At 45.3% G+C, this 15,837-nt stretch overlaps 1 protein-coding gene across 2 annotated transcripts in view; it reads right to left on the minus strand.

Moving 5' to 3' along the window:
* LOC125227134 (probable histone-lysine N-methyltransferase CG1716) overlaps positions 1 to 15,837 on the minus strand; it is a 28,550-nt gene that overhangs the window by 6,341 nt on the left and 6,372 nt on the right. Inside the window, exons 7-16 of one of the 2 annotated variants that reach the window (XM_048131352.1) lie at positions 15,095 to 15,315; positions 14,295 to 14,431; positions 13,388 to 13,503; positions 11,801 to 11,991; positions 10,754 to 10,846; positions 9,995 to 10,142; positions 9,181 to 9,425; positions 7,844 to 7,946; positions 6,683 to 6,827; positions 6,108 to 6,209 (exon numbers count right to left, since the gene is read on the minus strand). In XM_048131352.1, the coding sequence (XP_047987309.1) occupies positions 6,108 to 6,209; positions 6,683 to 6,827; positions 7,844 to 7,946; positions 9,181 to 9,425; positions 9,995 to 10,142; positions 10,754 to 10,846; positions 11,801 to 11,991; positions 13,388 to 13,503; positions 14,295 to 14,431; positions 15,095 to 15,315 (1,501 nt within the window). The remainder of the gene's footprint in view (positions 1 to 6,107; positions 6,210 to 6,682; positions 6,828 to 7,843; positions 7,947 to 9,180; positions 9,426 to 9,994; positions 10,143 to 10,753; positions 10,847 to 11,800; positions 11,992 to 13,387; positions 13,504 to 14,294; positions 14,432 to 15,094; positions 15,316 to 15,837) is intronic. The other variant, XM_048131353.1, reaches the window with a different exon arrangement.

Genomic DNA, 15,837 nt, shown 5'->3' on the forward strand with positions numbered 1-15,837 from the left:
AGTCTAAACCTTGTTCGAACCTCTCCTGGAAGATCAGCGTTGGCCCCCCAGGCTAACACCATGGTGAGTCAGGACCATCTTTGTGGCAATTATGTGTACCTACTTACCTTTTTGTGATGTTATGTGTGTAATAATAATTCTCTGTTGTTGATCTATATTTATGTGTCTTTTTTTTATTATTTTGCCATGAATAAAAAATATTTATATTTCCTTCAAACATAACTATTACGCGGGTCCATACGGAGCAATGTACAGTGAACTTCAAAGTGGCGAATTTATCAATGAATTCATTCATAATTTGTCCACGCAATTTGCAGCTCACTGTACATCACGAGGCAATGTGCTCACGAGGCAAACGTTCAACGTAGTTACGTAGCGGCTATGTGGTGTCAACATTGTAGACATGTCTACAATGTTGACACTACATAGCACGTTTAGAGAAAATATGCTCGCGAAGTGCTTCGCTCAATGTGGGCTATTCACGCAGAAGAAAGGGATGATTCAGTATAAAATATTAAGTAGTCATGTAGGCATACTACAGTGCGCTTATGAACGTCAAAAGCTGCAAACCAGCTCTAACCCGGCGGGACACATACATATGTATTTCAAATTATTCAAATTATTCCATCGTATAACCAACCGATAGATGGCGCCATCGTTCGTTGTAGTCGCTCCGGCGTCTCACCGCCGCGATGAAAGTTCCATGCTGCAAAAATCGTTACCGTTAATCAGTTTTCTTTTTAAACTATTCGCATTTCCGAGACTAAAGTAGGAAGTGTTATCCGCGTATTAAAAGTTTCGCGCGAGAATATAAGCGGTAACGTAGGTAAGTTGCTCCGCCGGGGACCACGTGCTCCGGGGACCACGTGCTTCGCGACCGCGTGCTGCGCGACCTGCGGGCTGCGGCGGCGGCGGCGGCGGGCGCGGTGGAGGAATACCGCGCTCCAAGGAGGTTTGAATTTCTCCGACGAATGGGTGAGCAGATTCATATTATTTTAGAAAGAATATGTTCGGTTTCCGATTCGGTGCGGAGGCCCCAAGCCACGTGTCGGCGCCGAAACTTACTGTAGCGCTGCGATAGCGCCGCTGACCGCGGCAGTGTTGTCCGCCGCGTCGGCGCCGCCGAGGTCGCGTAGAAGTTGCCTCCTCGTTAACGATGGCCATCTCTGCGGTGCCGCCGAACAACGTTGTGGCCGCCGCATAGGCGTCGCGTGCGACGCTGTAAGTATGTCTGCTGCTGCCCCGACGCGAGCGCCGTGCCGTTAGTGATCAGTCGTCAATACGCAGGCTACCAGCGCGGCCACCTTCTGCCCCCGCCACAACGCCGCGAGCCTGCTGAAGCTGTCCACCAGTATCGCTGGCCGCCACGCTTATGCTGGCGCCTCGATGGTGATGCAGAGCGTGCGTCTGCCTTGACAACGCCGCAAGCCTGCTGAAGCTGTCCACCAATATCGCTGGCCGCCACGCTTATGCTGGCGCCTCGATGGTGATGCAGAGCGTTCGTCTGCCGTGACAACGCCGCGATCCTGCTGAAGCTGTCCACCAGTATCGCTGGCCGCCACGCTTATGCTGGCGCCTCGATGGTGATGCAGAGCGTGCGTCTGCCTTGACAACGCCGCGAGCCTGCTGAAGCTGTCCACCAATATCGCTGGCCGCCACGCTTATGCTGGCGCCTCGATGGTGATGCAGAGCGTTCGTCTGCCGTGACAACGCCGCGATCCTGCTGAAGCTGTCCACCAGTATCGCTGGCCGCCACGCTTATGCTGGCGCCTCGATGGTGATGCAGAGCGTTCGTCTGCCGTGACAACGCCGCGATCCTGCTGAAGCTGTCCACCAGTATCGCTGGCCGCCACGCTTATGCTGGCGCCTCGATGGTGATGCAGAGCGTGCGTCTGCCTTGACAACGCCGCGAGCCTGCTGAAGCTGTCCACCAATATCGCTGGCCGCCACGCTTATGCTGGCGCCTCGATGGTGATGCAGAGCGTTCGTCTGCCGTGACAACGCCGCGATCCTGCTGACTGTCCACCTGCTGTAGCTGTCCACCAGTATTGCTGGCCGCCACGCTTATGCTGGCGCCTCGATGGTGATGCAGCGAGCTCATCTGCCGTGACAACGCCGCGATCCTGCTGAAGCTGTCCACCAGTATCGCTGGCCGCCACGCTTATGCTGGCGCCTCGATGGTGATGTAGAGCGTTCATATGCCGTGACAACGACGCGAGACGCGACCCTGCCGAAGCTGTCCACCAGTATTGCTGGCCGCCACGCTTATGCTGGCGCCTCAGTGGTGATGCGGAGCGTAATACTGTTAACCGCTGCACAGGCGTCGCAATCCTTCTGCTGCGTCTGCCGTGACAACGCCGCAAGCTACTTGAAGTTTTCCACCGGTGTCGTCGGCCGACACGCTCATGCTGGCGCCTTGATGTCGCCTCGATCGCACGAGGTAAGATTGCAGACGCGGCGACCTTCATCGCGCCACCGAGCGCAATACTGCGGCTGCCGCGAAGGCGTCGCTAATTTTCCTGCCGCGTTTGCCGTGACGACGCCGCGAACTCTGTTGATGCTGTTCACCGATGTAGCTGACTGCCACGCTGGCGCCGGTGCCTCCCGCGCTGACGGCGGCGACCTCGAGAGGGCCACCGAGCACGATACTGCGCGACGCGACAGGGCATCGAGACGCCTTTCGAGCTGACGCGAACATAACAGCGTCTGCTGCAGTGACAAGCTGGTAAGATTGCTGATGTGGGCCCTTGGTGCTGCTAGCCGCCACGCTGATAACGCCCGTCGCGCCTAAGATGTCACGCTCACCGCGAACACTGTCTTCCCCTACAATGGTGCCACGACCACGACTATCCAGGCTCCGTCTGCTACGGTATCGTTGCAGACTCTGTTGCTGACCAGGCTGATACTACCCTCCAATGTGACGCCGGGCGCCGCTATCAGCTGACATCCCGTACACTATGGTATCCACTCTTCTCTTTCCAGTTCCCGTGAAGTACGACTGTATTTACACTCTATTTTGACCAAGGACTCCTCCGTCGCCGAAGTGAGAACAGATAAATTCTTAAGATGCTACGTCCTAACGTGGTTTGGAGACCCATAGTTGAACGAGGTAAGACGTCAATAACCGGACGAGGAGCCGCACTGCTGCGAGGATGTCCTGACGATGTTCGCGAGCTATCTAATCGGAGAGGCGCCTCGCGAGAAGACCCTGTGATTCCTGTACATCGCTCATTGTGTAGGTCAAAGACATCGTAAAGGTTTGCGGAATTAAAAAAAAAAAAAAATCCCTTTCAGAATGTCCAGATCTGAATTCGAGCCAGCGTCCTGCATCCTGAGCGTGCGTCTGTTTACCGGGCGGACACCAAAACCGATCGGCAATCTGGCCGCGGGGGTTCCAAGTACACGACGATTTCCCGGAGGCTTGTGGCGCCCCCTGTCCATTCGAGAGATTATCTTATTCGCCGAGCCTCTAATAAACAAATTGGGAAAAATAAACCTGCTTCGCCTTAGTGAACTTCAGATTCCAGCTCAAAGCGAAAGGGGCCAGGAACTCAGGAGTACTTCAGTAGTTATCATCTGGCTCGACTATACTCAATTAATATAGTGCTTGATTCGATCGTAGAACCTGATTTCATAAATTTCACAACTTTCGTGGTCTACAGAGGAAGGTTGCACCGCTGCAGTTTCCAGCATTACCTCGTACAGCTGCCGATAGCTGTAGGCCAATCGCCCCTGTTTTGCTTGCATCTGCAGCCCGATAAGACCTTCAATAATCGGAACATTGTACGAAGTAAAGCTCTTCCGATGGAGAATAATCTTCAACAGGCGGTGGCGCTGGCGACTGAAGTGACATGCAGCCGGCTTAAGGTTCGCATAGCACTATATGCTATGCACAGTTCAGTTGTATGTTATGTTATACTGTACGATGGCAGGACTACATCTCTTCTGTTACGAGTAACTACGACAGTAACTGCTGACTCCAACAGACTGTCGTACGAGGTCAGTATGCACCCCCTGGGAGCCAAGTAAGTGACCTTCGGTGACCTCGCCTTCTTCTGCTTCGCCCGTCATCGTACCTCTTCGTCTGCGAGAGCCCTGCATTACGCCGTACAACGGTACGTATTAAGCCTCCGCCACACATAAAGCGCATTCCGCTTCGCTATCAGCGCGCTGAATGCGCGTGCATTCCGCTCGCGTCCCGCGCGCGTTGCGCTCGCTATCAGCGCTCGTTCGTTCCCGCTAGCGCCCACTGGGCGCAACGCCAGCGTTAGTGCGGTGCACCGCCATTATTGCGCTCCGCCTACGCTCTTAAAGCGCGCATGTGTGGCGGTGTTAAATTCACCCCTTGACCTGCTACCACGACGTGTTCAGCAACCACCAGCGATGCGACACTGACGTCTCCACCTCTCAGTCTACTCTGTCGACCTTCATTGCACGAAGTAGAAATCCGTCGCATCGGGTTTTGGATTAGGTAATGGATTACCCTAAGAGTCAATGACTGACTTAAAGAAATCGACTGATACCTCCGTCCAGTGTAGTAGCAATCGACAGCGCTCGTACTTTTCATCTTCTAGGCTAGTCTTACCGAGCGATCGGTATCCTCAAATGCCCTCACTAAAAAGAGTTCAGAGTTCAGGAGTCTCGCTTGCAACCGCGCTCGCTTGACGCGAAATAGTCTGATCGAAAATACCAGTATTGTAAACAAATAGCCCTTGGGCACGTGAGTGATGACCTTTTTCTGTGTTTGATATGGACGTAAGACGTTGGACTTTAAATAGTCATATCAAAGCTAATATTGATTTAGATAATTTTTACGAAGGGTTGACAAAAGCAGTATCAATTACGTTACCCTGCTACAGTACAGATAGTTACACTACTTTTACAGTTAATTTCCACACTTTGTGTCTGAAATTGGGTTTATAACCTGATAAAATAACGTGTCTGTTAATAATAATAGTGTATCTAAGGTTTTTGTATCTTGTTCAAGTCAGCCTCGCCTACATCTTTTTTTTTTTTTTTTTTTTTTTTTTTTGTTTTGATCTGCGATGTATAATAATGTCATTTCTCTAACTATTCGCTGACTAAAGCTAAACGTCATCACGAAAATCTCTTTATGCGTTTCTGGCACCGAGATATTCGCGGATCGAAGGCTATTTCGACTGATACATCTGTCAAATCGGTTCAACTGATTCACTTATTCTTCTATGCTATGCCAATAGGGCTACCAAAGGCTTGCGCGCCAGCTGACTCGCCACCAGGAGATAATAAACAGGTCTCTATAAAGACCTCGGATATACAAACGGCACAAATAATATAAAAATTTTACCTTCCAATAAAATTTGTATTATTTTGCCTGGTATATCCGAGGTCTGAGTGATGCCTTCCTGGTAGGCTTAATATACCGTCGGCACTTCTCCTCAACAATGAGGGTGGCTGGTGGCGAGTCGGGGCGCGGGGGGGGCCTTGTGTTGCAGGTGGGGAAAAACGGGACTACCAACATCGCGGCGGTGAGACGCCGGAGCGACTTACAACGAACGATGGCGCCATCTATCGGTCCGATGCGACGTCTACGACGTACTCTCTCTATAAAGACCTCGGATATACCAGGCAAAATAATACAAATTTTATTGGAAGGTAAAATTTTTATATTATAGAGAGTTACTGTCAAAGTAAAATGTGTAATCACAGTGCATAGACTGCCATCTCTTGACACAGGCTTAAAACTTTTGAACCTCAGTGTTGACAATTTGGCCCATATTCTTAGCTTGATGGCGTTAATATTAATATTTGACATTTTAACACATTAAAATGTCAAATATTAATATTAGCGCCCTCTAGCCGAGCGTCCCCCAAAGGTGTATCGCCATCTAGGTCACCGTACCTTTTTCTGTATGGTTTTGAGGTACGTTTTTTTCTTAGACTTTATCTGTCTAATACGGAGTTACCATATATCTTTGTTATAACTAACATGCAATAATAACAACATGCAGAGTGAAGTGTTAAGAATTAATTTTGTGGGTTAAACACAAGATCTCACTGTTACGCGGGTCAGGATGGACATCCCGAAGATACATATCTTATTCATACCAATACCAGAAATATATTACCTTCATAAATGATTCCGTTGACGCCCTCGACGACCTTGCCTTGCCGTCTCACGGCCGGCGTCTCGGCGGGCATCTCGGCTTCCTCCTCCGATGAACTCTCATCTGTAAATAAAACTATTTTATTGGTAATCGTTTAAGTGTTAAAGATGAGTTGTCGGCCTTACTGCGGTTGGTAACACTGTACCTGCTCATTTCACTCTTGGATCAAATTTCCACCAAAAATCCATTTTTTTCAAAGTTGTCCCCACTTTTTTTTGGATTCGGAAATTTTTATGTGGTTTCCACTCAGAATCGCGAGCTCTTTTAATTCTAATAGGAGAAAAAAAGTGTCCCAATGTTTTTTTCCCATTCCGTTACCATTTTTTCATACATTTTGTATGGCGGAAACGGAATGGAAGGTACGAAAAAATTTATGGAAATCTTGGGACATTTTTTTTCTCCTACCAGGATCGAAAGACCTCGCGATTCTGAGTATTAATCGCGTAAAAAAAATACCCATGTTACAAAAAAAGTGGGGTGGACAACTTTGAAAAAAATGGCCCATTTCTCAAGTTGGTTTACAAGGGTAGACGTACCTCCATTGGCCGCAGGCGGCGGCGGCGGCAGCCACTGCGGCTGGCGCAGCTTGACGTGGTAGTAGTAGGTGCGCCCGCGCTGGTCCTGCGCCGACCGCCAGAGCGAAGGCAGGATCACTTCTCCTGGCGGTTGTTCCGCTACCTGCTAATAAAAATACAATGTAATAGTTATTTGTTATACAAGGGGGCAAAGTTGTATTTTAACGCCGAGTGTAGAATTGAAAAACGAGCAAGTGAAAGTTGAACGAGCGAAGCGAGTGGTTCGAGAATAGAATCCTGAACTTGCGAGTTTTTTAAGACACGAGAAGTAAAATGCATTTGCACCCGAGTGTAACACTAAACTTTTCCCCTCACTATAGCGAGGAAACTACAACGCAAAAATGCGTTTATCACTGCTTCCGGTAGTTCCACAGGTGGTAAATCATCTTTATTACTAGATTCACCTTGTTTTATCAATTTTAAAGCAGTTATTTTGACTTTATTCAAGGTCAAATTACTTTACCCACTAGTGGATAAAATGCGTTTTTACCTGCTGGTATTAAAGGACAAAACACGTGTTTCCGAGCCAGTGAGGGGGAAAAATCTAATTAGTTTCATAGATCTAAGTGAGTCACTGCGAATAGCGACTCAAATAACAACGCGCGCGCCACCTAACAGTATCAGTATAGGGAGTATCTTCTATGTGCTTTTACAAATAGCTGCTTTTTGCAGCATCGTTCTTCTTGATATACCTATTCTACCTAATCAATTACCATTTCAATATTAACTTATCATATTTCAGTAAACGAATATTGTTAAGTCATACCAAATTACTTGCGATATGATATTATTCATTAGATATTTGTTCCCGAGTCATGGATGTTTTCTATGTATATAAGTATTTGTATATTATATATATCGTTGTCTGAGTACCTGCAACACAAGCCATCTTGAGCTTACCGTGGGACTCAGTCAATCTGTGTAAGAATGTCCTATAATATTTATTTATTTATTTTTATTCTCACTGATATCTTTTACAGCATCATAATATGTCAGATGAGACAGTGTAACTCGTATAAGCATTGTCTGTTTTGAATATGCCTAAGTACACTTCTGGCAAAAAATATAAACGGATTTTAATTCTAGCTCGCATAATAAACAGTATAGACACTATATACTTACTGGCAACATGGCGTCGGCTTGCGGCGCGTTCGGGAAGGCGTTAGGCGGCATCTGCTGCCCGAACATGAACCCGGGCATCCCGTAACCGCCCATGCCCATCATACTGAAAATAACACAGTTCGCTATCAATAATTCATTACAAACTTGAATTAACATCTATATATGCCAATTTAACACTTATCCGGACTGAGACAGGAAAAACAATCGAATAGGTAGTTTATTCAGCGTTTCCCAAATTAAGGACCGCGGCCCATTGGTGGTCCTAAAAGCTACCAATATTATTTTGAGCCCTTTAACACTGCTAAGAGATTGACTCCAAAGTTGGTGGTTTATCTTCCAGGTTTTTTTATGGAATAGGAGACAAACGAGCAGATGAACGCCTGAGGTAAGAACACGAAGTGTTGGAGATGCGTTGTCGGAGCCTTTAAGATGGGTGTACGCTCTTTTCTTGAAGGTTTGAAGGTCGTTTCGGGTTGGACGGGTCGGAAGGTTCAGGTCAATTTTGGGAATAACTGATCTAACTCATTTTCCAGATAAGGGTTAAATAAAAAAAGCCAAAGGAGTTGTCTAAAGGAAGCACTTGGTATTGTTACACCCAATATAGCCGTGGATGATTACCTCTTCCCAGTAGGTGGCTCCTGCACCCGTATGCCGCTTTTAACATAAAAAATGTATTCGCTATAGCACGGTTCTTTCTAAATTCCATACTGATATCTATGAGTAAGTCTAACAAGACAAGTTGCCATCATAATAATTATTACAGATGTCTCTCAAGTATGGTATGCACAAAGTTATCTTCGTATTATGATCGCAGATTAATGAAAATCTGACTGATGATATGTATATATGTAGATGAAGTCTGAATCCAAGCTGTCACAAACTGAACATGGACTTTCCCGTTTCTATAAGTGATTTTATGAGAGTTGAGGCTACGCTAACAAGGTCACTCACGTATTATAGAGATTTTGAATTGACTGTTCTATATTGTGCCGATAGCATGTTCAAAAAATTACAAGAAATCAAAAAGTTTCTTTGAACAAGAATAGAATAGAATCAAACTTTATTTTATATAATTTATATTACAGTATTATTGCCTACCAAGCACAGGCATCATTATTTTACATATATGTCTTAGATATCAAAAATATCGAATGTAAAGTAAATGGGGCTCAGTTCAGGAATGAACTGGCTCACGCTAAAGCTATGTATTTATTTAAATGACAGGGATACGAGGTGGAGCCATTCGCTTGGAGTGGTTTTCCTCTTTCTTGTTTGTCTTTGAACAATTCGTTTCGATTTGTGACACATACGAGTAAGTACTACGTCAAGGAGCTTACTTGGCTTGTTGCATGCAGAACTGCTGCGGTCCTCCGAACGGCGGGCAAAAGCCAGGCGGGCCCTGAAACTCGCCCGTCGGCCCGATCCACTCAGGAGGTACATCGGGCGGCATGCCCGGGATCATCCCCGGCATCCCGGGCATCCCCGGCATCCCGGGCGGCATGCCCGCCATGCCCGGGGGCATTCCCGGCGGCATGCCGCCGAGCATGTTGGGCGGCCCGCCCATCATTCCCGGTGGGAACATCTGAAAGTAAACGATTATTATTTTGTTTGAATGTGTTGTGAAAAGTAAGCAAGTCAACAATTTATATTATTTGGACTGTAACCTGTAAAAGGCCTGTACACTACAAGTTACAACAATTATTGGCTCTAACCATATTACCTACCACCTTATAGTGTTGTTGCCGTCAACGTGAGTCCTTTAAGCTCCGGTACTAATACGAAGTATGGAGATGAGCGCTACAGCCGCTACATGAAGGAACCGTTATCCTAGGAAACCAGAGCTTTACCGACACTTTTCTCTTTGACAATATAATAATGGTTGTGATCATTATATCGTGAGGAAACCGGACTAATTCCAATAAGGCCTAGTTACTCTTCGGGTTGGAAGGTCAGATGGCAGTAGCTTTCGTAAAACTAGTGCCTAAAATCTTGGAATTAGTTGTCAGAGCGGACTCCAGGCTCCCATGAGCCGTGGCAAATGCAGGGATAACGCAAGGAGGATGATGGTTGTGATCATTATAATCCAAAGGTCACAGTGTCAAGCCCTCAATAGTTTCTTAGCCAAGTACAGAGCGCTTAACATATTTTTACCTGAGGGAAGGCTTGCTCGGGCCAGTAGTGAGCATAGTGTTGTTCCCGTTGTCTTCGAGAATCTTCGGCCGCGGCAGCCGCTTCGGCAAATGCTCGTCGCCGCTCCTCTTTGCTCATAGGCGGCACTGTGGCTAGGACCCGACTGCTCCTGTGACATTATTGCGATTTAATATTTGACATAAGCCACTTAGATAGGCTGGTTTTAGTGTCCCGCGGACCGTCCGCGCGGAGACCAATTAGGCTACTTGCCTCCTAGTCAAATCAGCTTCTTTTTAAGAACTGTCAAAACGAATTTTAACGACTTGTTAATATGGAATTAATATGAAATCGAATTGAGTGACGTCACGGTCAACTCAGTTACTTTATTTATTTCTACCTGACATAATAAATAGAAATTGGATTAAAAAATATCTTCTGTCCATGTTTTCCTTATAATTATCTGATGCTTTATTTCGTGCATTGTATAAAATATTTTATTTTAATTACAGTCAAGTTCCCTATTTGTATGAAGTTGATGTTGTCGTCCGCGCGGACCCGTCCGCGCCACTCTAAAACGCTCCCTGGGGGGTTACCATGACGTACTAAAGACGTTCAGTTTAGGTTGAGAGAAAGGGACGCAGCTATAAACACATATTAGTCCAGTGCGGATCGCTAGGCGCGGTCGATCCGCGTGACACTAAAACCAGCCATAGAAATAACAAAATGGCCTGAAAATCCATTGAAGGCGGTCTGCGGTAAAGAAATGAAAAATCATCTTACCTTATACTTCTCCTGGCTTCAGGGCTGCTTCTTCTTTTTCTTCTGTCCCGTTCATCTCTGTCCCTGTCTCTATCACGCTCTCGTTCCCGATACCTACAAAAATCAAACATTTTATGAATCTCTCTACTCTGCAGTCTGGTGAAAATTTCTGCTAGGCAACACTGAGCAAAAAGAAACCTACCTTAACAATAGGTACATTAACTAGTAATCAATTTTAGACAAGTCGGTGGGAATCGGCTTGTATGGACCAGCCGCTGCTGCTACTCCGTAATCTACTGCTCTCGGTTGCGGTCGTGATAGCAGGACCGCTTGGATCCGTGGCGCGGTGCTCTCGCGGCGCTATTAGATACTTTGGATCGATAAAGGTCAAAAATATCCAAACATACTTCATGCTCTATCATCTACTTCTTCTAAGAGTAGCTTGCAACATAAACATACTTATCTCTCTCCCTCTCCCGTTCTCGCTCGCGCTCTCTATCGCGATCGCGTTTCCGCTTGTCGCGCCGCTCGTGCTCTTGAGTTTATGTACGCTATTAAAATAGCGGAGCAGCGAGGATGTTCAAATATATCTAAATATGCATTATCCTCATACATCAATATCCGACAATAGTCCTGTCACGGTCGCCACGAAATGGAATAGATCGAAAACCGTGTCTCTAGTTCAGCGGTTGTATTAACAAGTTTATGAATACCCTGACTGCTCCTATATTCCTCATGTTGTCTGTATTGAGTTTAAAAGTAACTTATAATATGGACGAAGTTTGTTGCGGATCATATTTTGTACCTACGCGTTTGACGAAGCCTGCGCTGTGGATTTGGATGATGGTTTGTATCTTTTGTTTATAGGAGCTGTGAAGGTGTTCAGAAATATCTAAACATGCTCAACATCAATAGCTGATAATAGTCTTGTCACGGTCGCCACGAGGTGGAATAGAATGAAAAAGCGCATATCTAGTTCAGCGGTTGCATGTTTATGAATACCCCCGCTGCTTCAATACTTGTCAGCTCTGTTTAGTTTATACTATGTAACTTGTAACATAAACATACCTATCTCTCTCCCTCTCTCGCTCCCGCTCGCGGTCCCGGTCGCGCTCTCTATCGCGTTCGCGTTCCCGCTCGTCGCGCCGCTCGCGGTCGCGGGAGCCGCTCGAGTCTGCGGCGCGCCGCTCCACGTTGGCTTGACGCTCGTGCTCTTTCATTTGTTGGATGCGCTCCTTTTTGGGGATTTTGAAGGCCTCCTGGGAAGCAAGGGCAAACACACTTTAGGAATATTTCTTTACACATTTCTTTCTATGCTTTAGCTGGTGTCCTGTCGTTTCGCCAAAAAACGTTTCGTCAAATTTCATTTCCCAATAATCATATCGCAATAGTTTCATTTCCCAAAGTATTGTTTGGCAAAGATATGTTTCGCAATGAATTTGTTTCGCAAACGTTTTTAATGGCAAAACTTATATTATTAAATTAAAACGGGACTTAATCGCGTAAAACTTACGTTTTATATTTAACCCGAAATATAAAACGTAAGTTTTACGCGATTAAGTCCCGTTTTAATTTAATAATATGAGTGAAGATCGTGTTAGTTTAAATCAATATATGGCAAAACTTATATCCCAAAAACATGTTTGGTCAAAATTTCAGATCGCAAATTTCGAAAATATTTAGGCATTTGCATTTTCATTTCTACGGGATCGTATTTTACCGAAGATTTTTTTTGCCAAATTTAACTCAAAATATGTCAAATGATAATTTCAGTTTTATTCCCAAGTGCTTCAGTTGGACAAGAAAAGGTTACTACTAAACTTCATGCAAAGCCACGTTTGACAATAAATATTACAAGGCATAAATGTAATGTAATAATTTTATTAGTATTGTAACAGAAAAGTCACTCATGTGTGACAAAGTCAGTTTAGGTGCGACGACGAGCGAAGCAAGGAGGAGCGTGTTAGGTTGACAATGAGCAAACCGGAAATGACTTTTTAAATAGAACATAATGGTCTTGAAAACATCAGGTTTCTTTTTAATAAAATGTATCCGGACATGTAAGTGAAAATGTCATCCTTGACATTTGCAGCAGGAGGAAAAAAAGTACGACATACACATTATTTCACACAAATCTTGGACACAAAGTATAAAATCAACCAACAAATTTCCAGTGCGCCATTTAATTACAATATATTGGGAAATGGAAATTTTGCCTAACAATACCTTTGACTAAATAATATTTGGTAAAATGAAATTTGACCAAGTAAATATTTTGGGAAACAAATACTTGGCAAAAAAAGTTTTGCTAAATGTCAATTTGCGATAAGTTGTTTTGCCAAACGTTTATTTGGGAAATGATAATTTGGGAATAATAGTTTGGGATGTGAAACTTTGGGAAACATTTTTTGGCGAATCGTCAGTAAACCGCTTTAGCTGCTCCTTTTCTTAGCAAAGTTTGAACGCCACGCCTATCGTACACGGCGCGTTATCGTAAGCACTGTTATGCATAGTTTGGTAACTACTTTACCGGTAAAAGGGTTTAACATCGTCACTTCACGCCTCACTTTCGCTACGAAATATGTATATACGAAAATTAGGGTAAAAATAACGTACACCAAGAAAATGGCGAAGTATTTAGTAATAGTTACATACCTTTAGACTAGACCATCTTTCTAGTAGTTGGCTAGATAGATCTTTGACTTTCTCCAAGACTGAACTGACGTCTGTATTCTCATCTTGTGGCTTGTTCGACAGTTCTACTGGCAAACCTGTAAATGAATATATGATCATAGAAATAGAAAATGAGATAGTTCTTACTCGTAAGACAAATGAGTTTTTAAGCCCCAAAATTTTACGATCCAAAGTTATCTTCAATTAGCCGGGTGAAGGCGAGGCAATGTGCCAAACGCCCAATGTAGGCATGCCTCGGCCGAGACAGGTTGCTCGGACCAGCGAAACGTACACACTCGTCGAGGCTCGTCCACATAGCACGTATGCTGTTCGAGGAAATTGTCGCGCGACGCGCCTCGCTCTGTGTGGACCCGGCTAATTTCACAACACTATGTTAGCATCTTTTTAAAGCTAAGTTTAGACGTGCAAGTTATTGCTGCAAGTTTTGAAACAGAAGTATATGCAAGAAAGAGATGCAGATATTTGCTACTCACTCTTACCTATAGTTGCGTCTCAAAACTTGCAGCAATAACTTGCTGGTCTAAAGACAGCTTTTTTATTTTATTGTGAAACCATGGGGGGAGCACCCATTCATAAACTCTGATAATATGAAATAGCTACAAAATCCATACTAATATTATAAATGGTAAAGTGTGTGTATCTGTTTGTTTGTCCGTCTTTCACGGCAAGACGGAGCGACGAATTATTTTTTAAGTGGAGATAGTTGAAGGATGGAGAGTGACATAGGCTACCTTTTGTCTCTTTCTAACCTCCCATTTCCCTAAAATGGGGGGTGAACGTTTGTATGTAGTATTCCGTTATTTTCGAATTTAATACGCGCGAAACCGCGGGCAAAAGCTAGTAATTTATATTTGTTAATCTACTTTACCAGTGGATTCATCGATGAAGACGTCAGGAGTGGGCGTGTCGCTAAGCCACCGCTCGACGATGGTGAAGAATCGACTCTCGGACACCATGGTCTTGTTCGTTATGGGCAGACGGTCCACCGTCTGTAGCATCTCGAGTCTGAATCAAAGAAGTTATACGTTACTGGAGTCTTTGTCAAAGCAAACATTATACATGTGCACAAAATATCGAAAAATTTGAACCGTGGTATTCATAAACTGGCCCACAAAACGTAAAATAATGGAAGAACAAGAGTGATCTGAAATCCATGAGAGCGTCGGTACACCCAGTCCGCGGTAATCGAGGAACAGTAGGCGGCACATGTCCATGTGCACGGGCACATGAGCCGCAGTATATTTGTTGCACACTGTACAGTATTGACCTGAAGTCCACGGGAGCGGGTACAACAAGGCGCCAGCAGCCTCAGTCCGCGGTAGTCGAGGAACAGCCGGCGACACATACCCACCTAGTCGCCGCTGTATATTTGTTGTAGACTGTACAGTACTGACCTGAAGTCTATGGGAGCGTACCGATGCTGTTGTGCCGACAACAAGGCGCCCGCAGCCTCAGGCTGCGATATCGAAGAACAGTCAACGACACGTATCCACCTGAGAGCCGCAGTATATTTGTTGTACACTGTACAGTACTGATAACCGTGCTTACTTGCGTCAAGCCCTACGGTCGGTGTCGCTTGGTCTCGTCGTGCTGTGAATTGTCCCAAGCTATGCCCTGTTTTCTAAGTTTTATGTATTAAAACCTGTATTTGATGATGTCAGTACTAACCGGAAGTCCATGGGAGCGTCGGTGCACCAGGGCGCCAGCAGCCTCAGGCCGCGGTAGTCGAGGAACAGGCGGCGACACGGCAGGTCGGCGTCGCGCAGGAGCCGCAGTAGAGCGACCTGCGCGCGGCGCGTTTTTGCGCGGACGACTGTACGCGACAGGCGCAGCGTGTGGCTCTGGTTCTTCACCCCGGTGCGGTGTAACGCTTCCAGGTCTTCTTCAATCTGAAATTAATATACACTTTAGGATACATGTGTGATGTTCAGAATGATGATTATGTCCATGTCCAGTTTAAAGACAAATTTCACGAAATGACGGTGTTCACCTAAATAAAGTCTGACCAAGCTAAATCTTGCTATTTGCATTGACAAAGTCTGTCTATTTGCCAGATTTCGCACTGTCGACATCTCCTGAGGATGCCTTGTATAAAGGCGAAACACGTTTTCAGTTTTGCATTTTTGGTGGTGGTGGAAAGGTTGGGAACATTAATTGTAGTTATGTAAGAAATACGCAAGTATAACGGGTTAGCACGGATCGACTAGCCCGTTACGTATTTGCAAATCAGCAAAGTAATCTTCTAGATTTTGATTCTATAAAAGTGTCACGATTATAATAACACTCCTCTTTAATCTATTTTAGTTGAAGCGTCAACACGATGATTACGGAAAAAAGGTTAGAAATGACGACCAGTGGCCCATTTCTCAAAACTGAAAGTTACAAGTTACTAGCGGAAGTGTCTTTGCAAC

This window comes from Leguminivora glycinivorella, chromosome 6 (genome assembly GCF_023078275.1).
Source record: "Leguminivora glycinivorella isolate SPB_JAAS2020 chromosome 6, LegGlyc_1.1, whole genome shotgun sequence".
NCBI lineage: Eukaryota > Metazoa > Arthropoda > Insecta > Lepidoptera > Tortricidae > Leguminivora > Leguminivora glycinivorella.